Here is a 24559-nt window from a genome sequence, read left to right as displayed (position 1 = left end):
AGTTTTGTTTTATTGGGGGGGATACCAGTCAGTAGCTGGTGTGACCACCATTTGCCTCATGCAGTGCAACACATCTCCTTCGCATAGAGTTGATCAGGTTGTCAATTGTGGTCTGTGGAATGTTGGTCCACTCCTCTTCAACGGCTGTGCGAAGTTGCTGTTTATTGGCAGGAACTGGTACACGCTGTCGTATACGCCGGTCCAGAGCATCCCAAACATGCTCAATGGGTGACATGTCCGGTGAGTATGCCGGCCATGCAAGAACTGGGACATTTTCAGCTTCCAAGAATTGTGTACAGATCCTTGCAACATGGGGCCGTGCATTATCCTGCTGCAACATGAGGTATACGGCACAACAATGGGCCTCAGGATCTCGTCACAGTATCTGTGCATTCAAAATGCCATCAATAAAATGTACCTGTGTTCTTCGTCCATAACAGACGCCTGCCCATACCATAACCCCACCGCCACCATGGGCCACTCGATCCACAACATGACATCAGAAAACCGCAGACCCACACAACGCCACACACGCTGTCTGCCATCTGCCCTGGACAGTGTGAACCGGGATTCATCCGTGAAGAAAACACCTCTCCAACGTGCCAAACGCCAACGAATGTGAGCATTTGCCCACTCAAGTCGGTTACGACGACGAACTGGAGTCAGGTCGAGACCCCGATGAGGACGACGAGCATGCAGATGAACTTCCCTGAGACGGTTTCTGACAGTTTGTGCAGAGATTCTTTGGTTATGCAAACCGATTGTTTCAGCAGCTGTCCGAGTGGCTGGTCTCAGACGATCTTGGAGGTGAACATGCTGGATGTGGAGGTCCTGAGCTGGTGTGGTTACACGTGATCTGTGGTTGTGAGGCTGGTTGGATGTACTGCCAAATTCTCTGAAACGCCTTTGGAGATGGCTTATGGTAGAGAAATGAACATTCAATACATGAGCAACAGCTCTGGTTGACATTCCTGCTGTCAGCATGCCAATTGCACGCTCCCTCAAATCTTGCGACATCTGTGGCATTGTGCTGTGTGATAAAACTGCACCTTTCAGTGTGGCCTTTTATTGTGGGCAGTCTAAGGCACACCTGTGCACTAATCATGGTGTCTAATCAGCATCTTGATATGGCACACCTGTGAGGTGGGATGGATTATATATGATTATATGTTGTTTAATATGCACTTTGAATGACATATGTCATGTCATTCAAAGCGCATATTAAACAAATATGTAGGACTGCTTTTTTGCATTTACGCAATATCTCTAAAATCAGAAAGGTCTTGTCTCAGAGTGATGCTGAAAAACTAATTCATGCATTTATTTCCTCTAGGCTGGACTATTGTAATTCATTATTATCAGGTTGTCCTAAAAGTTCCCTAAAAAGCCTTCAGTTAATTCAAAATGCTGCAGCTCGAGTACTGACGGGGACTAGAAGGAGAGAGCATATCTCACCCATATTGGCCTCTCTTCATTGGCTTCCTGTTAATTCTAGAATAGAATTTAAAATTCTTCTTCTTACTTATAAGGTTTTGAATAATCAGGTCCCATCTTATCTTAGGGACCTCATAGTACCATATCACCCCAATAGAGCGCTTCGCTCTCAGACTGCAGGCTTACTTGTAGTTCCTAGGGTTTTTAAGAGTAGAATGGGAGGCAGAGCCTTCAGCTTTCAGGCTCCTCTCCTGTGGAACCAGCTCCCAATTCAGATCAGGGAGACAGACACCCTCTCTACTTTTAAGATTAGGCTTAAAACTTTCCTTTTTGCTAAAGCTTATAGTTAGGGCTGGATCAGGTGACCCTGAACCATCCCTTAGTTATGCTGCTATAGACGTAGACTGCTGGGGGGTTCCCATGATGCACTGTTTCTTTCTCTTTTTGCTCTGTATGCACCACTCTGCATTTAATCATTAGTGATCGATCTCTGCTCCCCTCCACAGCATGTCTTTTTCCTGGTTCTCTCCCTCAGCCCCAACCAGTCCCAGCAGAAGACTGCCCCTCCCTGAGCCTGGTTCTGCTGGAGGTTTCTTCCTGTTAAAAGGGAGTTTTTCCTTCCCACTGTAGCCAAGTGCTTGCTCACAGGGGGTCGTTTTGACCGTTGGGGTTTTACATAATTATTGTATGGCCTTGCCTTACAATATAAAGCGCCTTGGGGCAACTGTTTGTTGTGATTTGGCGCTATATAAAAAAAATTGATTGATTGATTGATTGATTATCTCAGCAAAGGAGAAGTGCTCACTATCACAGATTTAGACTGGTTTGTGAACAATATTTGAGGGAAATGGTGATATTGTGTATGTGGACAAAGTTTTAGATCTTTGAGTTCATCTCATACAAAATGGGAGCAAAACCAAAAGTGTTGCGTTTATATTTTTGTTGAGTGTATATAAAGTCCAGTGCACAGAGCAGGTGGAATTGTGTGCGCAAGAGGGCAGCCACTCCAAAAATAGCCTCTCAGGTCCTGTGTAGCTGCAAGGCACATGGATAATGGGCTTTTAGCAGCCTCGTAAGCACCACGCACATACCTCTAAAACCTCGTACACAAACTGCTCCACGCTGTTGTTGCTAAATCTTGAACTTCTTGAAATTAGCACCACGCTCAGAGAGGAGCCTCGTTAACTGAAGATAATGCCTCAGAGCCTCTCAAAGCCACCATTTTCCCACGATAGTTGAAGAAACCCTCTCGTAGCAAAGAAAACATGCTGCGTGGCTCATTAGTCATCCATTATTTGATGAGACCCAGGCTTTATCAGTTGCTATGTAGTTTTCCTTCTGTACTTGTTTTCTGATGGTTCACTTTTCTGTTCTCATGCTTAGGTCATTCCTTGTCATAGTAGCTTTGTATTCTGTCCTCAGTTTCTGTTTTGTCTGTTCTCTGTTTTTCCACTGTCTATGCCCCTGCACTAGTGTCTTTGTCTTTCACTTTGATTCTTTCTGCTTCTCCACCTGTTCACGTGCCTTGGTCTCTTTCATCACTTCAGTTTGTGTATTCCCTTCCTCACTATCTTGCACCATGTATAATCTTTGTCCTCCAGCCATGCCCCCTTTCTAGATCACTTGGTGTGAAAAAAAAAAAGTCGGTCTTTTAATCACGGAAATGACTCCGGTCCCGTATGCGAGGGGTTTAATAGAAATACAATGCGATCGGACGGGACATTTTATCCAATGTGTTTATTACATGGAAAACGATACAAAAACTTTGGGACATTTTTTGTCCGCTGACCGCGAATATCTGGTTCATACGATGATGGCTAAGGTGAGTTTTACTGTACATGGGACTGAACAATAAATCTATCTCTCAAAGCTATGACAATGATATCGGCTTCCATCCCACATGGCTGACTTTATTTTACCAATTTGTTTTTCTGTTCGGATCAGAAGGGAATCCGTACAGCTTGAAACCTTTGTTGTGTCTATTTGTGCATCCAAATGCACAACAACCCAGCATTTTCAATGAATAAATAAATAAAACAGCTGGATTTACATGCAGACAGATTAACAGCAAACACTATTTTGAACCCAAGATGTAGGTTGATTGTGGACCCACTGCAGGATCAACAATCAGAAATGATCATTTCTGATCATCAGAAAATGATCATTTTCCCCTACACACCCTTGGAAACAATGCAACGGCCCAAATGCAGCATAACTGTTTTCAGGCAACAGTGTAATGGGCCATTACGCTGTTATAATGCTGGCGAGAACCCTGTACAGTTTTCCACTGTGTAACAGTCCAAACCAGGTGCTTCAGAGCCCAGAGAACTTTATGTCACTCATGGACAAGGTGAGCATAGTTCCTTGTTTTGAACAAAGTGGCATTTGTTAATTAACTCTTTACTGTACATGACAAAGGCTTGTCAAAGCAATAGTTTGCCATTGTGGTTATATCAGCCATTGATGAATGACTGTTCTTCATGTAGTGCCATCTGAGGTACTGGAGATCACAGGCATCCAGCTTAGGATTGTGCTGTTGCCCTTTAAGCACTGAAAGTCCTCCAGATTCCTTGAATCATTTATACAACCCCTGGCAAAAATTATGGAATCACAGGCCTCGGAGGATGTTCATTCAGTTGTTTAATTTTGTAGAAAAAAAAGCAGATCACAGACATGACACAAAACTAAAGTCATTTCAAATGGCAACTTTCGGGCTTTAAGAAACACTATAAGAAATCAGGAAAAAAATTGTGGCAGTCAGTAACGGTTACTTTTTTAGACCAAGCAGAGGGAAAAAAAAATATGGAATCACTCAATTCTGAGAAATAAATCATGGAAAACAAAAGAACGCTCCAACACATCACTAGTATTTTATTGCACCACCTCAACCTTTCATGGATATTACTTTTGTACAAAATAACAATTCAATCCTCTGTTGACATCACCCATTTGAAACATTTTTTATGCCCCGCGCGGTGCAAGTGCGTCCTTCTGTCAGTTCGTCTGTCCATCCGCAATTCATTTGCCGCAACGTAGCTCGGCATCTATTGCTCACAAAAACTTAATATTTGGTGGGTTCATGTGAAAGTACAACTTATCTCAAAAGGGAAGAGATGCATATAAGCTTGAAGATTCCAACAGGCCTTCAGTGAGAGGACGTAGATGTCATTTCTAAGGCTTCATACTGCTCGCTCCCAGGTAATAAAGACTTCAATTGAAGCAAGTCATTTCCTCCTCCAGCCAGAGTCAGATACGGCATAGAATTTTTCTGACATCAAAGTAAATTTAAGAATCACTACAGAATTCTTTATTCATTTTCCATTCCATCATCCTTTTACACTGGATGCTTTATAATCTTCAAGCAACGCCTACCAACACTTTAACGCCTCAACGCGTGACGTCAGACACTTTTCTCCGGAAGCAGCAAGGGAGGCGGAGATTGCTATGTCACACTCTGGCTGTTTCCACAACCCGAAAAAAGTTGAGTGATCACCATCTTGAATTTGCGTCGCCTGAACCACAAAAAAGCTTTAAAAAGAACAGTAGAATGATTCTCCCATCACCCTGCTGGGAGAAGCTTTTTTCAGCTACTTTTCGGAGTGACGCCGACCGAGGGAGGATTGGCAACTCGGTGGGATATTGATTGAACCGTGACAGCGGGCCAACCCGCACAGAGAAGCCAGGGTTCAGGCATCGTCCGTGGGCAGAGCACAGCAGGCAGTCGGGGTGAAGGAGCAGACTGACTCAGTCCAAAATGTCCCACTATTTTAAGAAATATTTTTTAATTGTCCCATCAGGAACATTTGCTGTGCAGACAAGTTATCTGCATTAGTTGTCCATTAAAAATGTCCACAAAATCAAAGTTAACTGAAAAGACATTTGCACAGGTAGAAGCTCTCCCCTTATTGTGCACAATTTTAAAACATTCACAATCACTAGTCAAATTCATATTTTAAAAATGGCTGTCCTGATCACACCATTCAAGGCAATCATATATTCTGATGTAATTACAAGTTAAACTGACTCAATTAAAAAAAAAAAATAAAATAAAATTTTATCATGAGGTCAGCTAAGTAACTTAGTAGTCGATGAGTCATTTATTTTATTTAAGTCTTTGTTTTTCTCTCAATTCATAGTTTTAGGCAGCAAGCAGTCATTTGGACGTTCAAATTTTGAAAAAGGTGGCCGATTAAAACAGTGGCCGTCTTGTTCAAAGCCATCTAAAATGCGCAGTTTACCAAAGAAGGTGTCCGTGTGTGTGTGTGTGTGTGTGTGTGTGTGTGTGTGTGTGTGTGTGTGTGTGTGTGTGTGTGTGTGTGTGCATGCGCGAAGTCAACTGGCACAGACTGTGAGGGAGGGGGTGGGGGAGGGAGATACCGGAGGCACGAGATGTTACATTGTGCTGAGAACCATCAGTGCACCTGAGACAGCGAGCACAGAGCAGAGAGGGAGGATTTTAACCCGAGTGAACATGTTTAAACAAAAAACAAAACAAAAAAAAAAAAACTGTGGAGCTGCCTTTACTTCTCTCTGCATTTTCCCTAACTGTGCGGGTCCGACGGCACTGTCCTGTTCACACCATGTGTGCATCGTATACTGCATTTATGAGAGCATGAGATGAAATAAATGATCAAATATTCTTAAAAGAATCCTTACAAAATGAGAATATATGAATAAACTGAGCAAAAATTACACATACACTGGTTACAAAACCCTGATGTGGAGAAGCTGTGTGGTGATGTTCAGATGCACAGATCACAAAAAGCAGGTGAGAACTCTGAACTTTAACAGCTGTTATTTTCCAAAGGTATGTGTTTGTTCAATCTTAATGTAGTGTTCAAGCACAAAACATGACTGATGAGGAGAAAAAAAAGGATGACTTCATCACACGAAAATAAACTGGAGTCTGAAAAATAATAATCAGCAGCTTGTATTTTTATTCTAAGTTATTAAGCTGCAGCTATATGTTTTATTTATTTCAAAATGAGATACCTCTTATTTTATTCTGATTTATTTATACAAAAAATATGGGGAGTCAAATTAGTCTGCATTGTTCTGTTCAGTTTATATCAAAGTTTTCCTGCATATGTCCGTGTATTTTTTCCTTCTTCATAAGAGTTTGGTGTTTGCATTTGCTCCACAAAGTTTTAAAACACAACAAAATGTTGACACTTTTCTTCATAGCAGTTCTGTAATTTCAGAAATTTCAGATTTCACAGAAATAATCGTTGACTAGTCGACTATCAAAATAGTCGTTTGTGGCAGCCCTACTGCAATCATTCTTAAATTATCTGTTGCATTTACAATAAACATCTGTATTTATTTACAGTGTCTGTTTTTCTAGTTGAAATCAGTTATAAATCTACCAGACTTTTAAAAACTGTACAAATTTCCATGTTATTTTATTTGTCTAAAAATAAATGTCCAAGGTTTCTTATGTTAAACAAGAAATTATCTAATCTGAAATAACAGGTGGTTTTAATTTACAGATGAAGAAAATGTTTCTAAAGAACCTATTATTTATTTATTTACTGTGATTTTAATTACAAGTGTTCTAAACTTTTTTTCACAGTAATCAGAAATTTTGAGGTTAAAAAAACATTTGCAGGGATTTTTCTTCAGAAAACTGCTCTATAAATGTGCAGTCCTGTGACACGTTTCTGTTTTGTACAGATCAGTGGTTTCCGCCACTAGTCTTCAGTGTTTTGGCACGACGCATAGTTCCTATTGGACAGCACGAAGCTACGTCACAGTTCAGAGCGGCGAAAGATGGATTGGGTTGAACTTTGACCGCGTCAATCTGTCGACAAGCATCAACGTGCGCTCTCGTCAGAAGCATTGGTTTAGCTCGGCTTTTGACGCAACACTTCGGACGCCTCTAAAAAGCAACGCTTCTCATTGAAAATGCTTGCTTTTTAGACCGATTCGTGACACTTCTGACACTTCCAAAGCGTCCGGTGTGAAAGGCCCTTTAGGGTTGCAGTTAGAATGCCTGAAACATGGCTTAACATTATGTATGCAAATGAAAATTAACAAAGACTAAACTACCAGGACTAGCTAACAATGACAACTGCTAAGACTTTACCAGGTTTATTAGCTGCCTCGAATAGAGACCAGATCCTTAGCATGACATGTAGCAATTTACCAATATAGAGTTTTTCTTCTTCACACAACACTTAAAAGATGTGTTTTCAGGAAAAAAGAGGCACCTGAAATGCTGTTGTGAGAAGGAAAGGCATCATTACCAAGTGGTAAATGCTTTAGCATCCCATCAGGCCTTAAACGCAGAAATAGACGTATCTTAAATGAAATGAAGTTGACCACAAAAAACATTAAATCTCTTGGGATGATCCTGTCTGCAATTGTGGTTGTGCAAACCTGTTACAACATGCTTTCACTGAAAGGGGAAAAAAGAAAATATAAGCAAATGCATGCTGGTGTTCTTTAAGGGCCTGTCACAGTGGCGTATTCGTAGAGCTGCTCATTGCAGCGTTGTGTTTCATTTAAATACGCCTGAAATACGTGCGTGCTCAGCCTTTAACAGTGTTCGTTCATACTTGCAGCTGTGTGTGTTCGCGTTTTAATGTGTGCACACAGTCGCGTGTGCCATGCCGCACCAGTTTCAGTGCCATTTTCTGCCTCTGTGGAAGTGCGCTCTGTTCTCTACTGCATGGTGTGGATCAAAAACAGTCATTTAACTTTTTTTTTTTGTTTTTTTTAATGCAGCGAGTGCGCGTTTATTTTAGAGTCACAGCTCTTTTCAGCTTTGATCAGACTGATCGATCAGGGCGTTTGATGAGCGCACCGACATGCAGCAAGTGCGCGTTTATTTTAAAGAGTCACAGCTCTGATTAGACACACACACAGACACAGAGAGAGAGAGAGCGCAAGCACTTTTATTTAATTTTAAGGAGTATGATAGAGGGGAGAGAGCGGTTTTATTTTAAGGAGACTCATACTCCTCAAAATAAAACCCCTCTCCCTCTCTCTCAGAGAGAGAGAGCGCTTTTATGAAACGATGCAACAGTGAAACACTCATATAATGAGTCCAGTATGATAATGTGAAGCAACGATCTTGCAGTATTTATAGCGCCAGAAGAACAACAGGGAGATGTGAAGTGGCGTACAGTACCATGTTGAAACTTGGGCGGGCAATAGCGGACAGTTGCACGGCGCTGCGTGTACTCGCATGAAGGCTCCATGCTGTGCTGTACGCCGAAGAAAATTAAACAGGTTTAATTTCTTCCGTCCTACGCAAGTAGCCCTCAACATACTGCTGCGTACTGAGAAAAAAACTCCTCGTGAAGTGGGCAGAGAGTTGCTCATTACAGCGTAGACGATACACTGTAATGAGCAGCTCTACAAATACGCCACTGTGACAGGCCCTTTACAAATCCTTCTTGTGTGGCTTTGAACACCTCTTACCTGACTTGCTCAGAGTTGAGTCATCTGCCGGCCACTGCTGATCCTCTATTGTAGAAAGTTTTAGCTGATCTAATTGAGGGGCTGGAGGGTCTTCACCCAAATCTACAAGCAGCTCTGAGGACATTATATATGCTGCAAATTAGCGCTGCACTCACTTCCACAGTGAAGCCTGAGATCCACACGGAGCGGAGAACTTCACAGCTCAAGAACCAGAGTCCTGTAAGAAACAGAGACACTGCAGATTAGCTTGAAAATATTTCAGTAGTCTGACACCACATTCATGCAGTGGAAACATTCATCAGTTTGGAAAATACAAAATGGGCTCAGGTGACCCATTCAAGGGATGCTAGATGTTTGAGTAAACCTTCCTGTTTATAAGATTATGAGTTTTAGTGACTGAAGAAATTTAAAGTTGATAAGTTAAAAGCTATTTAAACAAGAGTCATCAGGAGAGGACATATGTTCCCGGCCCCCACAAATCCATAATGGACTGGGGGATAACCCAAATACACCCTTATGCTTGTCAGAATTTGGACTTATTCGGGTAAGTGTTCTGTTTTATTCTTATTAGGGCCCGAGTAGGACAAAGTCCTGCGAGGACCCTATTGTAATTGAGCTGTTCATCATTATAATGATTGGCACTTTTGAAGCCCCAATTTCGGCCCTTTCCAAAGCTCAAAAACTCAAACTTTGCAAAGTCATTCGGACGGATCTGAAATTCGATATTTTGGGGGGGGCACACATGGTCGCAGTGAAATGGCAAAACAGCACCCACTACAAATTTTCCAAAAACCCTCTCCACTGGGGTTTTTTTGTCATAGCCTTGTGAAATTCGTTACACATATTTACCATGCTGGTACAAAAAAAAAAAAGTCTCCTAACGTCGTGGTGAAATGTCGGCATGAAGTCGGCCATTTTGATTTTAAGTTTCGATTTTGAGGTACTTTTTGCCATTTTTGGCCATTTCCACTACTTATATTTGAACGAACCTGTCCTAGGGATTTCATCCAATCATCTTCAAATTTGGTCCACATCATCATGATCCAGTGCTGATCCAAAGTTATCAAAAGAATTTTTGTAGGTCAAATGCTGTGGATGCTAGGGTTCGCCAAACTTTGAAAAGCATTTTGGAGCACGCCGTTTCACTTCGAACAGCTGTCACACCCACATCGTAGAGCCTTCAAAACTTGCTTGACATGATGAGGGCTCCGCCCTGAACATCTGCATACGAGGTCTGTCAATAAAGCAACGGTCCTTTTTATTTTTTTCAAAAACTATATGGATTTCATTCATATGTTTTTACGTCAGACATGCTTGAACCCTCGTGCGCATGCGTGAGTTTTTCCACGCCTGTCGGTGACGTCATTCGCCTGTGAGCACTCCTTGTGGGAGGAGTCGTCCAGCCCCTCTTCGGAATTCCTTTGTCTGAGAAGTTGCTGAGAGACTGGCGCGTTGTTTGATCAAAATTTTTTCTAAACCTGTGAGACACATCGAAGTGGACACGGTTCGAAAAATTAAGCTGGTTTTCAGTGAAAATTTTAACAGCTGATGAGAGATTTTGAGGTGATTCTGTCGCTTTAAGGACTTCCCACGGTGCGAGACGTCGCGCAGCGCTCTCAGCCGCCGTCGTCAGCCTGTTCAAGCTGAAAACCTCCACATTTCAGGCTCTATTGATCCAGGACATCGTGAGAGAACAGAGAAGTTTCAGAAGAAGTCGGTTTCAGCATTTTATCCGGATATTCCACTGTTAAAGGAGATTTTTTTAATGAAAGATGTGCGGACGGGTCCGCGCGTCGGGACACAGCCGGCGCGGTGCGGCGGCACAGGAAAAACACCTCCGTGTTGATAACCATTTGTAAAATCCAGGCGGCTTTTGATGGCTTTCAGTGGAGTGAGTATATGAGAAATTGTTTAACAGCAGGACATGTTCCAACTTGTCCTTAAGGCTTTTAACAGAGGTGTTTTTCCTGTGGCGGACGCGCGGATCCGTCCGCACGTCTTTCATTAAAAAAATCTCCTTTAACAGTGGAATATCCGGATAAAATGCTGAAACCGACTTCTTCTGAAACTTCTCTGTTCTCTCACGACGTCCTGGATCAATAGAGCCTAAAATGTGGAGGTTTTCAGCTTGAACAGGCTGATGACGCCGCCTGAGAGCGCTGTGCGATGTCTTGCACCGTGAAAAGTCCTTAAAGCGACAGTCTCACCTCAAAATCTCTCATCAGCCGTTAAAATTTTCACTGAAAACCAGCTTAATTTTTCGAACCGTGTCCACTTCAATGTGTCTCACAGGTTTAGAAAAAATTTTGATCAAACAACGCGCCAGTCTCTCAGCAACTTCTCAGACAAAGGAATTCCGATGAGGGGCTGGACGACTCCTCCCACAAGGAGTGCTCACAGGCGAATGACGTCACCGACAGGCGTGGAAAAACTCACGCATGCGCACGAGGGTTCAAGCATGTCTGACGTAAAAACATGAATGAAATCCATATAGTTTTTGAAAAAAATAAAAAGGACCGTTACTTTATTGACAGCCCTCGTATATTAAATTCCCACCTAACTCACAGAGCCCCTGAAAATTCACAGAGGAAATGTCCTATTTACACTTTAACAGGTACTGACGTCACAGTTAACCCCATCAACTTCATTCCATGCCTAAAACATGCAGAACAAGTTGCTGAAGGTACATGATGATTGCCATGAAGCTACAAGTAACGGCGTCCGTGGCGCCATGCCGAATATCGACCCTTCGCCATGAAATTATGTTCTTCCTTTTGACTGCTTTAATTTTGTCCCATCATCATGAAAATTGATACACCGGTCAAGCAAGACAACAGATTACAATTCATAGGGTCATCACACATGGGCAGAGCAAAATGCCTCAATAGCGCCCCTTGCAACTTTCAAAAACCCCTCCCCATAGGGTTTTTTTTATATTTTTTTTATTTTTGGAGTAGGGAGATGAAAATTGGTACACATGTATGACTTGCATAGATGTACAAAAAAGTCTTTTGCACTATTGGTCGACTCCAAACCAGAAGATGTCCATTTTGAATTTTAGTGTCATTTTGGCGTGATTTCCACACGTTGTATTTGAACAAACTCCTCCTAAGGATTTTGTCCAACACACTTCAAATTTATTTCAGATCATCCAGAGACAATACTGATCAAAAGTTATGAAAAGCTTTTCTCTATGTCGAAGGGTGTGGCCGCTATGATGCTGCCATTTTGACCCTTCAAAATGGAAAATCAAGTCATGATAACTCCTTCACGCTTTGCCTGATTGACTTGAAACATCACATGTGATGAGAGTTGGCCCCTGAACACCCCTGACTCCTCTGTTTGTGCTCCAAGCGCCCCCTAGTGGATGACCCATCAACTTGTCATAACTCCTTCATGCATTGTCTGATTTGCTTGAAACTTGAACTGTGTGATGAGGGTTGGCCACTGTACACACATGCCCACAAGGGGACGCGCTGGCCCAGGGAGGTGGTGGAGTGGACAAGAGGGCCCGTATACGACTGCTTGCAGTCGTAGTTATTATTAGGGATGGGTATTGATAAGGTTTTATCGATAGATGCCATTATCGATTCTGCTTATTGAGCCGATTCCTTATCGATTCCCTTATCGATACCTCGTGAATTTTGTACTAAAAGTAGGCTTTACAGGTTTTCTATGTATTTCCTTGAGTCTTAAAGTAAATAAATATGAAATTAGTCACTGTAACCTTGATCTCTGGACATAAATAAAAATAAACAAAACTGTGTTTCGCTTTGAAGTTATTAATTCAGACTGAATTCTATCATTCTATCTTGACTTGTCAGACAGCCGCGCAACGTTTGGAGCTGTGTGAACAGAACGGAGGATGATTCTCGTTTCTTTCTCGCAACAAGACAGGAGTCCCAGTTAGTAACTTTAACCCGCACAAAAGTGAATCACAACTCATATTCAGGGATGAAAGTGGTGAAAAACAAAAAAGCTGAAACCCAAAATTACCCCCCAACACCACCTGCACGAAAATGTTTGAATTCTAGAAGCTCTGAAAAGCAATCTGGGACTATTCCAGATAATAAACTGGAGTGAGTGCTGAATCCATTAAGGTGAGAAAAAAAAAATACAATTTTCCTTATTCAAATTCATTCCAGTAGTATTCTGCTCTTACTAGGATGCAGCAGTTTTCTAGTTTGGCAGATAGTTCTGGAGGAAATCACTGAAGAAATTAAACTGAAAATATGGTTTGACCGAAACAAACTGTCATTAAACTTAAGACAGGGATGAAATGGAGGTGTGAGAGTCACTAGGTGTTCACAGGAAACATTTATTTCTGTATGTATTTATTTATTTATGTTAGTTGCTATTATATTATATATATTAATTTGCTTATATATTAATATATAAGCAAAAAAAAAATTTAAGGAATATTACAATTTGAAAACAAATGCACCCAAACGTGATGACGGCTGCAATTGCTAAATGCTAACTTTTAACTTTGAAAATGCCATAGACATACTAACGCGTTAGCATCGCTCCCGTTTTTAAGTTATAAAATACATCTATCAACTGTTTCAGAAGACCATAACAGGTCGATTTAACATAGAAAAGGCAAATAATACTCACAGACGTATGCTCTTTACGGTTTTAGCGGGGGAAAATTAAGCGAAAGAAAGAAATAAACGAAGCAATCGACCGAAGCATTGCTTCAATCTGCGAAACACGCTTCGATTGGTTCAAGGTTCAAAGCAAAGCCACACTGCAGAAAAGTTGATTAAGGACCCGCTGCAGGGTCTGTAATCAACGTACAGAAAAGATCATTTTCCTGACAAACACCCGCCAAAACAACGGCCACTCTGAAGGACCGATAACGGAATCGTTAAGCACAATGCTTATTGATGTCGGTGGATCGAATCATTTCTTAACGATACCCGTAAGGAACGGTTCTTGATACCCATCCCTAGTTATTATTATTATTACTACATCTTTTCAAACCCCAATTTCGGCCTTTTCCCATACTCAAAAAACTTTTCAGTCATTTGGCGGTATCCGAAATTCGATATTATATACTTACATTTGAACAAACTCATCCAAGGGATTTCAGCCAATCGTCTTCAAATTTGGTACACATCATCATGACCCCATGCTGATCAAAAGTTGTCAAAAGAATTGATGTAGGTCAAAAGACGTGGCTGCTAGGGTTCAACAAACTTTGGCGAGCGTTCCGGAGTACGCGGTTTCACTTTGAATGGCTGTCACGCCCACATACTTAATCATAGATCCTTCAAACTTGCTGGAAATGATGAGGGATCTGCATATATTTACTTACCACCTAACTCATAGTGCCCCCAGCGGTAACAGGAAATGTTCTATTTATAGTTTAATAGGTACTTATGTCACAGAGTTAACCCCATCAACTTCATTCCACTTATCACACGTATTTGAACAAACTCCTCGTAGGGATTTTGTCCAATACACTTCAAATTTCTTTCAGATCCAGACAGTACACTATTATGAAAAGATTTTTTTGTTGGTGTGTAGTGTTTTTTTTGTGCATCAAAATAATGAGGTGTCTTGGAGCGGGCACTTCAGTTTTTCTAACTGAATGGAGATGATCGAAGCACATTGTCAGAGTCTGAACCAGACAGGGCAGTCTGATGATGAAGTGGACTTTATTGCTCTGAACAAACAAAGAGAGCAGATGGATCCACCGGCGTGCACACAGATCTGTACAGAGGATCGGACCACGTGCTTCTCTTTCCAGCAGGTCCAGGTCTCCACTGGCATGCACAGCAGAGCCCCACCCCAGCGCCGACTTTTGGAACACAGAGCAGGATGCCAACACTCACCCACCAGTAAGCAGGTTCCAGCCAGAGAGAAGATCAGGGCCGCATCTACAAAACAGCTTAAGGCTAAAAATAGCTCCTAATGACGTTATTCTAAAAAAATCTTAGAATTCCTCAAATTCTTAGACATTTAGAATTTTCCCCTTGGTAAGATGAAAGTTGTCCGCAAAGCACCTTCAACCTTAAGAGAGCTCCTGAGGTGCCAAACTGGTAAGAGTGGGGAGGAGGACTTTTAAGAAGCCTAAGAGTGTCTTCAGCAGAGAAAATGGCAGAAAAGACAAAGGAAGGAGAGATATTCTCCGTATGTAGGAGGACAGTGAGTCCGTAACACGCTACCGGCTTATTATTATTTCTTAATTTACTGTCTTAAGGTATTTATAAATTGTTTAGGTTCTTGTTATCATACACACACACACACACAGTTAATATCATCATTATTTTATTATTATTATCTGTATTATTTGTTATTTTCTTTTATTATTACTTCTATTTTGTCATTTAATTTTAAATGGACCACAATGGAAATAAGTGCTTTCACTTTCTTGTGTCATGCATGTATTTTTTACGTATTTACAATTATATTATGTACTCACAAAGGACATACTAAATAAACTCTCACTTTTAACCCTCTGGGGTCCGAGGGCATTTTTTGGACAGTTCACTCGCCTGGCATAAATGTTTTATTATTGCTGTTAACAGCTCTCCCTGCATCCCACAATCAAGTTTTATGTCTCTTTTTTTCAGGACAACCTGTGCTTTCATAATATATATATGCTTTTGTTGTGTTTTATAAGTGTAATAAAGGTTTACAATCAAAAATAAGAAAGGAAAAAGTAAAGCGAAAAATAATTTTACACACACATTTATTCAAAACACACAGCAAACTATAACAAACAACTGTTTTGACACTTTATAAAGGTAATATGAGGTCTTGTGTGAAAGACTGTACAACAAAAAAGGTTCAAACAATAAACACAAATGCACATTTTGAACAATATATACAAAATGGTCTAAATCAAAGCAATTTCTGTCTGCTATTACACAAAGGTTACATCACAAACATCTACTTTGTTTGGAGTGTTCTGTGCTGCTCAAAGCAGCTCTCATTCACACTTTGGCCCACTTTGGCTCCTTACAGTCTGGGGAGCAGCCCCCCCCCCTCGCTCCATTGATATGGTAAACAGTGCTTTATGCCGAGAAAGCAACAGAGTTATCCAGTAACATTCACATGCAAACTAGTGGAGCAATCCTGATAGTTACACACTCTGTTTGAGCACGTGAGATTGTCATCAGAGGCTCTCCATCTGCTTCACTGATCGCTGTGCGTAATGGCGCATGGAGACCAATAGTATGTACTCATTGGAGCACCCAGGGGGCTATTCAAATGAGCCAACTAGTAACATATCACTCCTGAAAACGATCTTTGGCTTTTCACGTGAGGTAAATCTGCCCTACGATTGGATTTTGGAAAACCATGTGACGGTGAACCAATTCTGATCGGACACTCACAATGCACACGTCATCAAACACCTTCTATGAGGAGTACAAAGATGGCTGATGGCTGGCTCGAAGGTCCGCGGATTTAACTTTTCAGCAAAAAAAAAAAAAAAAAAAAAAAAAAAAAAAAAAGTACATTTCTATCTCATATCATTAAAAAAGTTATTTATATGAGCGAAGCGTCGCGCAGTGGCGCAAAGCTCACTCATGGCACGAGGCGTCCTAAACAGAAGGAAACAGGAAATGCTCAAATGTCAAACACTTCCTGGATTGACAGACAAGATCCCATGAAATCTCGCAGGAACTCAGTGGCAAGCTCACACTCAAACAGGAAGTGCCAAATTCTCAGTCACAGTGAAAAAGGAAATGTTCAAATGTCAAACATTTCCTGGCATGGGTGGAGCTAGAGCGGAGGCTGGGGTTTCACTGGACTGTCCTGAAATCTGATTGGACGCAGATGATTGACATGTCACAGCACCACACGTCTGGTTGAAAGAGCTGCATTTTCAAATCAGTGAGTCACAGTGACTGCTAGGTTCCTCCTATCCAGTAGTCTGTGCTGTGTACCACAAAAAGTTCTAATCCAAAATGTTTGCTCCAGATTTGAACTGAACACGTTTGAACTATGGACTTCTAATGACATCAAACTTATATTGGTGAGTAAACGACCGTATTTTATGCCAGAAATGAGGTCCAGGTTGTTAAAAGCAGCATTTCTCCTTTAATTTGGGTGACTTATTGTTGTCGGCTTATTAGTGCAGCAGATAACTGAAACAATCCTTCAAATGGTGATACAAGCATCAAATTCAGCACAAATACAGCTGGAGCAAAATTAATGGCGCAACTTTACTTTTGACCCCTGTACAAACTGAAACTGACCTTTGTCACCATTCTTGTCTCCATAACATTCAGTCACAGATTGTCCAAACTATACCTTTTTTGGAATCATTATAATCAGGCAAATAATGTGGTGCAGTTTAATATATGATTGGAGCATCTTTTAATTTAGACCAGGGGCGGGCAACTTGTTCCAGAAAGGGCCAAGAGGGTGCAGGTTTTCTTTGCAGCCACTGACTCCACCAGGTGATTTCACTGATTAACTGATTCTATCTACTCAAAGTGATATTAATCAGTGAAATCACCTGGTGGAATCAGTGGCTGCAAAGAAAACCTGCACCCTCTTGGCCCTTTCTGGAACAAGTTGCCCACCCCTGATTTAAACCCCTGTGTAATTCTTAATTGACCCCGACCTGGCTGCCTCTTGAAAATTCAAGTGACCAGTTTTTTTTTCCAAAAGAGTTCATGTCTATGGATTAGTTGTGCTAAATTTGACGCTTGTATCACCATTTGCAGGATTCCACTCTAAATATTCTCTTATCTGCTGCACTATATATGAGATGTAAAATGCTGCTCCTCAGTGTTTCTCAATTGCCCTCAAAAGTATTGGAACACTTGGTATTTCACACATTTTAATTTGTTTATTCCATTTCAAATACATTTTTTTCTAATATTAGCTTCCTTAACTCAAACTGAAAGCAAATCTTTACAACTTGATATAAATTATTTAAGAATATATGATTAAGTGGTGCAGAGGAGCATTTTCTTAAAAAGAAGACCTGAATATTCAGCTACAATTTGACAGAAAGTACATTTGAGATGAAAGCCTAGATTTGATGTTTTGGTGAAAGAAACGTTTGTATTTCTTCATAAGTGATGTAAATGAAGTCCAAGACATATTCAGTGACTTGGAAATGTTCATGTTTCCATCCCCGACTTGTCTAAAGAAAACTGGCAATAAAACTGATTATTATTTACAGCTATTAACAAGTTTTAGAGATTATCAGTTTGAGTTTGAGGAAGATAATTTTAGAAATTTTAATTCTTTGTATTTCTTGTATTTAAAATGGCATAAACAAATTAAAATGTGTGAAATTCCAAATGTTCCATACTTTTGGAGGGCACAGTATCCTAACCTTATGAGGAGTGCAAAATGAGTGTGGTATTATTACTGTTTTGTTTAAGAATGTTTAATTTTCAATGTTGCTGAACTTTGTGTCAAATCATAGTCATATCCTATATCATATTGATAACTCAGTAAGGTATATCTTCTATTATACATTCCAAATCTAAGGCGTAACTCTACTAGTGTTGACTAAGGTACAGCAAAATATCTTTAAGAGTAGAGCCACTTAACTGCCTGGTCTTGACAACCAGGGATGGTAGGTTGAAAAGCTTTTTCATCCCATGGGAACTCTCCCTACCCACCTAAGTGGCTCAAGAATATGGACATCATATATATAAGTGACATTTACGTGACAATATTGAGATACAATAATCTGGCCATATTGTACAGCTACTGTCAACTCGCTGAACACTTTGAATATTAATTTACATCTACATTAAAAAAATGCTTCAAGTGGCAGGGGGTTAAGAGGGCTGTAATTAGGGGGTGTCAGCTGAAAAGCAAAAAAAAAAAAAAAAATGCTTAAAAATGTGGAGAGTATGGGGGGGCAGAGCCCCTCCAGAAGCTGAAAGGCAAGATAGGGAAAATGCTTAAAAAGGCGGGGGGGTCTGGGAGGGGGGCTAAAAGGTTTTAGTCATGCTCAAGCTCCCAAAGGCCATTTTACTGAAAAAAGTCTGACGGACCTAAAGGACATGGTTAGATAGCGAGGCGCTTTAACAAGTATGTGAGTGGCAAATAAAGAAAAATGCCGGGGGTCTGGGGGGGGGGGGGGGGGCTCCCCCAGAAGCTGAAAGGTTTTTGCCATGCTAATACTCCCCTGAAGCATTTACTCAAAATAAATTCTGAAGAACCTAAATGACATGGTGAGATGCTGACAAGCTTTGCTCATTCGTGTCTGTGACATATACATATTAATTTAGTAAAGCTTGGTCTTAGCCGTGGTATACGACGGCATCGGCCCCAGAGGGTTAATATATAAATATTGAGCATGTGGATGCGAGCCACTCAAAAAAATGAGTTGTGTAACAATTCATTTTGTGGCAAGCCACAGTGTTTGTCTTTTCTGCACTCTGCCGCAAGGTGGCACTCTTATTTTTCACATAAAACAACAGAAGCTGGAAGGAACAACATCAAACACAATACACTTTTCACTTATGGTGACACTTAACTAAAATGACTAAACCAACTGAATTACATAACCACAATAAATAATGTTAAACTAACATGAACCACAATAACATTTAATATGCCAAAACCCTAAACTCCCATAATGCACTGCAGCACATTTACAGGTTTAGCGAGCAGCCTGGCGATCGCTACAGTTTAATTTACAGCTCTTAGAGGACTGTGTCATACCTAGCAACAGGGTCAACCCTGCCTCCTCACAAAGATCAAGGTTTCTGTCCACTTCTTGGATCTCTCTTTGGCTAAAATTCCTTGCCGGGAATTTTTACACTAAGTTGGGAGCTGTTTGAGAGGGGGCATTGAGCTGCTTTGCGGATACGGGCCCAGGACTTCAGGTAGACAGACTTTCCCCCCAAAGTCCAAAAAAATCTTTTTCTCTGCAAGTCTGCAAAAACAAGGAATTAGGGAAAATGGATATTGAGGTGGAATATCTGTACAAAATCTTTGGGTTTCTGATGTACATTAAACAGGAACTGTTCTTCTGAGTGCCACAAATATAATTTGCGTGGCATCTTATTCCATGTAAATAGCTGTATATAAAAAAATAAAAAAACAATCCTAAAGCATTTCTTGCATTTTAATGCAAATGTAATGTAGATGTACTTAACTTTGTTTTTGCTACATTTTACATGTTTTTGAAATTTACGGTTTACATTTGCATTCCAGGGTTCTCCCCAGAAATTTTTAGTGTAGTGGTGCTGTTGGCAATTATTACCCGAGGCGGTGTGCGTTGCGAGTCATTTTGACTGGTTTTAGATGCATATTGTAATATCAAAGTTCTTTTTTGTATTTTTCTGTCTAAGAAAATAAATAACATTGAAAAGTAAAAAAAAAAAAAAAAACACAAATATTTGATGGACTTAGTATTTGCTCTTCTTCAAAAATGACATCCAGTAAAGGGCCTTTCGCACTGAACGCGTCAGAAGCGTCAAAGGCGTCAAGAATCGGTCTAAAAAGCATTATTTTCCAATGAGACGTGTTGCCTTTTACAGGCGTCAGAAGCGTCGCGTCAAAAGCCGAGCTAAAGCGGCACTTCTGACGGGAGCGTGCATTGCCGCTTGTCGGCAGGCTGATGCGGTCAAAGTTCAACCCAATTCAACTTTCGACGCTCTGAGGTGTGACGTAGCTTCGCGCTGTACAATAGGAACGATGCATCGGGCCAAAACACGGAAGACTAGTGGCAGAAACCACAGATCTCTACAAAACAGATCGGTGCAGAAACCACTGATCTGTACAAAACAGAAACGTGTCACAGGACTATTCATTTATAGAGCAGTTTTCTGAAGAAAGATCCTTGGAAATGTTTTTTTGTTGTTTGTTACCTCAAAATTTCTGATTACTGTTAAAAAAAAAAGTTTAGAACACTTAAATAGCTAAATAAATGGTTCTTTGGAAACCTTTCATCTGTAAATTAAAACCACCTGTTATTTCAGATTAGATAATTTCTTGTTTAACATAAGGAACCTTGGACATTTATTTTTAGACAAATAAAATAAACATGGAAACTTTTTTTTTTTTTAAGTCTAATAGATTATTTATATCTCATTTCAACCAGAAAAACAGACACTGTAAATAAATACAAATGTTTATTATAAATGCAACAGAAAATATTTTAACAATGACTGCAGTGTGGTTGTAAAGTACTTTTTCTGTGACATAAACCTCATGACAAATTTTTTTATATAGTCATTTCAACTTATAATTACATCAAAATATGTAATTGCCTTTAATGCTGTTATCAGGACAGAGTCATTTCTAAAATATGAATTTGAGCACAATAAGTGGAGAGCTACCTGTGCAAATGTCTTGACTTTGATTTCGTGAACATTTTTAATGATCTGTTCATTTATTGTTAAAATATAAAATGAAACAGCTTTTAAAAAAAATAAAATAGTTGCTGTTGAAAGAGCCTTTTATTTAGAAGCAGGTGATGTTATGCTGGATTCGAGAGCAGATGAAGGTCTCTTCTGCAGCTTTAAACTCTGGTGGTGTTGCTGAAGACACTTTTCTCTTATTTTGAAGAGCAGAGATGTTTTCTTTCGACTGGACTTCATGGTGTTCAGCTCATCAATGGAAGTTTTTGAAGTGCATCTGTATTTAGGTGATCTGCACAGCAATTGGGACAAATAAAAATATGCCTTAAAATATGCGCCTTGGGGCAACTGTTTGTTGTGATTTGGTGCTATATAAATAAAACTGATTTGATAATATAAAGAAACACTAAACAGTTTATATATAAAAAAAAAACAAAAAAGAAAAGAAAAAGATAACGCCTGAAAAAAAAAAAGTTATTTAAAGTTGAGCTTTTGTGGTCTCCGAAAAAAGCTGTAGCTTTATTTGGTAAAAATAAAAAGACTGAACCATTTACAAAATTAAAGAGTTCACTCAGATCAACTGTGCTAAAAGGCTAAGCTAACGTTAGCTGATCATTAAACCTTCACAGCAGTGCAGTACACGTCACGTTTTATTTTCATATTATTCTCACCTCAAAGCTGCAGAACTAAATTCCGTTGGGCAAACTGGGACTTAGCATATATCCAAAAAGTGGGAGATTTCGGACTGAGTGGGTTTGCTCCATCCCCCCGGCTGCCTGCCTCAGTCTGCAGGGATGATGCCTGAAGGCCGGCTTCTCCATGCGGGTCGGTCCGTTGTCGCGGTTTGATCGATATCCCACCAAGTCGTCAGTCCTCCCTCGGTCGCCGTCACTCCGAAAAGTAGCTGAAAAAAAGCTTCTCCCAGCAGGGTGATGGGACAAACCTTCTACTGCTGTTTTTTTAAAGCTTTTTTTGTGGTTCAGGCGACGCAAATTCAAGATGGTGATCGCTGAACTTTTTTCAGGTTGTGGTAACAGCCATAGTGTGACATAGCAATCTCCGCCCCTTTGCCGCTTCCGAAGCGAAGCGTCTGACGTCACGATGAGTTGGGAAACTTTGACGCATCGCGCTGAAGTGTTCAATGTGAAAGGCCCATAAGACACGCAGGAGGATTTCTGTCATGTTGACAGTTTAGGTTTTTTTTTCCCAACATTTTTGAGTGGGACTGCATACTTTTTAAAAAACAATATAACCCCTATTTGTCTTGTTTGAACAGCAGCTATATCTGGACTGATTTGATTGTCCGATCAGAATCAAATTTACTGCCAAGCAAGTTCTCACATAGAAGCAGTGGTGGGTAACCAAAGAGTTTGATTCAATAACATGTAATCAGCTAACTGAAAAGTCATTTTTTTATAAAGCTAAATCGATAAACCACCCAAATACTAACAAGCTGATTTTGAGTTTTAACACCACGATCGTTCTGGCAGCATCAAAGGTGACCACAGACCCAAACAATGAGTCAGCACTTCTGTCCTTGTGTACCCTGCCCACTGCTGGAAGCTCCTGTTTACTACATATTTTACAGCAGTGAAGCAATTGAGAGGAGCTAAGCTCAACTCTACACACACACACACACACAAAACAAGCCATTATTCCTTAAAAGAATACAGCAGTTCCGCCGTGAGGCAGAGGCCTTGGAAAATAAAGTAGTTTTGACTTATGGTTTTGATTTAAAATCATCAAATTAATCCGAAAAGAATAACTCTACTAATGTCAATTCTGTCATTTGTACAAATTATAATATAACACGTCTTTTAATTTGAAATAATGCACTAATTCTGAAGTTTTGTAACAAACAGACAGATGTCAAAGGGATTAGGGGTAAATGAGCCTCCGCGAACACTGATTGTTGATTCATTCATCCTATGTAAAAACCAACACAATGTGAGGTGTGTGTGTGTTGGCGTTTACATATAAATGTGCTTTAAGACTTTATTGTCCGTAAAACGGAAAATCAACTTACATAAACTGCCGAAGCCCCAAGGTGTGAAAAACACATCGAACATTCATCATAAAACACTCAGCATAAAATAATTTTAAAACTAGTGTGTGGTCTGCAACAACGTGTTCATTTGGTCTCCCTCTGATTTAAAAGTGATCAATAAAATGCACCTGTGTTCTTCGTCCATAACAGACGCCTGCCCATACCATAACCCTACCACCACCATGGGCCACTCGATACACAACATTGACATCAGAAAACCGCTCACCCACACGACGCCACCCACGCTGTCTGCCATCTGCCCTGGACAGTGTGAACCGGGATTCATCCGTGAAGAGAACACCTCTCCAACGTGTCAAACGCCAGCAAATGTGAGCATTTGCCCACTCAAGTTGGTTACGACGACGAACTGGAGTCAGGTCGAGACCCCGATGAGGACGACGAGCATGCAGATGAGCTTCCCTGAGATGGTTTCTGACAGTTTGTGCAGAAATTCTTTGGTTATGCAAACCGATTGTTTCAGCAGCTGTCCGAGTGGCTGGTCTCAGACGATCTTGGAGGTGAACATGCTGGATGTGGAGGTCCTGAGCTGGTGTGCTTACACGTGGTCTGCGGTTGTGAGGCTGGTTGGATGTACTACCAAATTCTCTTTAACGCCTTTGGAGACGGCTTATGGTAGAGAAATGAACATTCAATACACGGGCAACAGCTCTGGTTGACATTCCTGCTGTCAGCATGCCAACTGCACGCTCCCTCAAATCTTGCGACATCTGTGGCATTGTGCTGTGTGATAAAACTGCACCTTTCAGAGTGGCCTTTTATTGTGGGCAGTCTAAGGCACACCTGTGCACTAATCATGGTGTCTAATCAGCATCTTGATATGGCACACCTGTGAGGTGGCATGGATTATCTCAGCAAAGGAGAAGTGCTCACTATCACAGATTTAGACTGGTTTGTGAACAATATTTGAGGGAAATGGTGATATTGTGTATGTGGAGAAAGATCTTTGAGTTCATCTCATACAAAATGGGAGCAAAACCAAAAGTGTTGGGTTTATATTTTTGTTGAGTATATATATATATATATATATATATATATATATATATATATATATATATATATACACATATATATATATATATATATATATATATATATATATATATATATACACACACACACACACACACACACACACACACACACACACACACACACTTGACCCCTACGTGGCCCCTATTGAAAATTCAATAGATATTCTCTACTACCTCTACTGGTGGTTGGCTCTCACTGCGGTATTGTATCACTTCCTGTTCGGGAGCACAGCGGTGTTTTGCTGTATCTGTTAGCTGTTTAATCTGCACAGTTAGATTGATCTAGTTAACTAGATAACGATTTG

The 24559-nt window shown here is 40.5% G+C and overlaps 1 protein-coding gene across 1 annotated transcript in view; it reads right to left on the bottom strand.

Moving 5' to 3' along the window:
• arhgap1 (Rho GTPase activating protein 1) overlaps window positions 1–24559 on the bottom strand; it is a 236012-nt gene that overhangs the window by 200575 nt on the left and 10878 nt on the right. Inside the window, exon 2 of the mRNA XM_034173469.1 lies at window positions 8860–9076. Coding sequence (XP_034029360.1) covers window positions 8860–8983 — 124 coding nt within the window. The 5' untranslated portion in view covers window positions 8984–9076. The remainder of the gene's footprint in view (window positions 1–8859; window positions 9077–24559) is intronic.

Source organism: Thalassophryne amazonica, chromosome 1, assembly GCF_902500255.1.
Source record: "Thalassophryne amazonica chromosome 1, fThaAma1.1, whole genome shotgun sequence".
Lineage (NCBI taxonomy): Eukaryota > Metazoa > Chordata > Actinopteri > Batrachoidiformes > Batrachoididae > Thalassophryne > Thalassophryne amazonica.
This window is presented reverse-complemented; position numbering and strand designations above follow the sequence as displayed.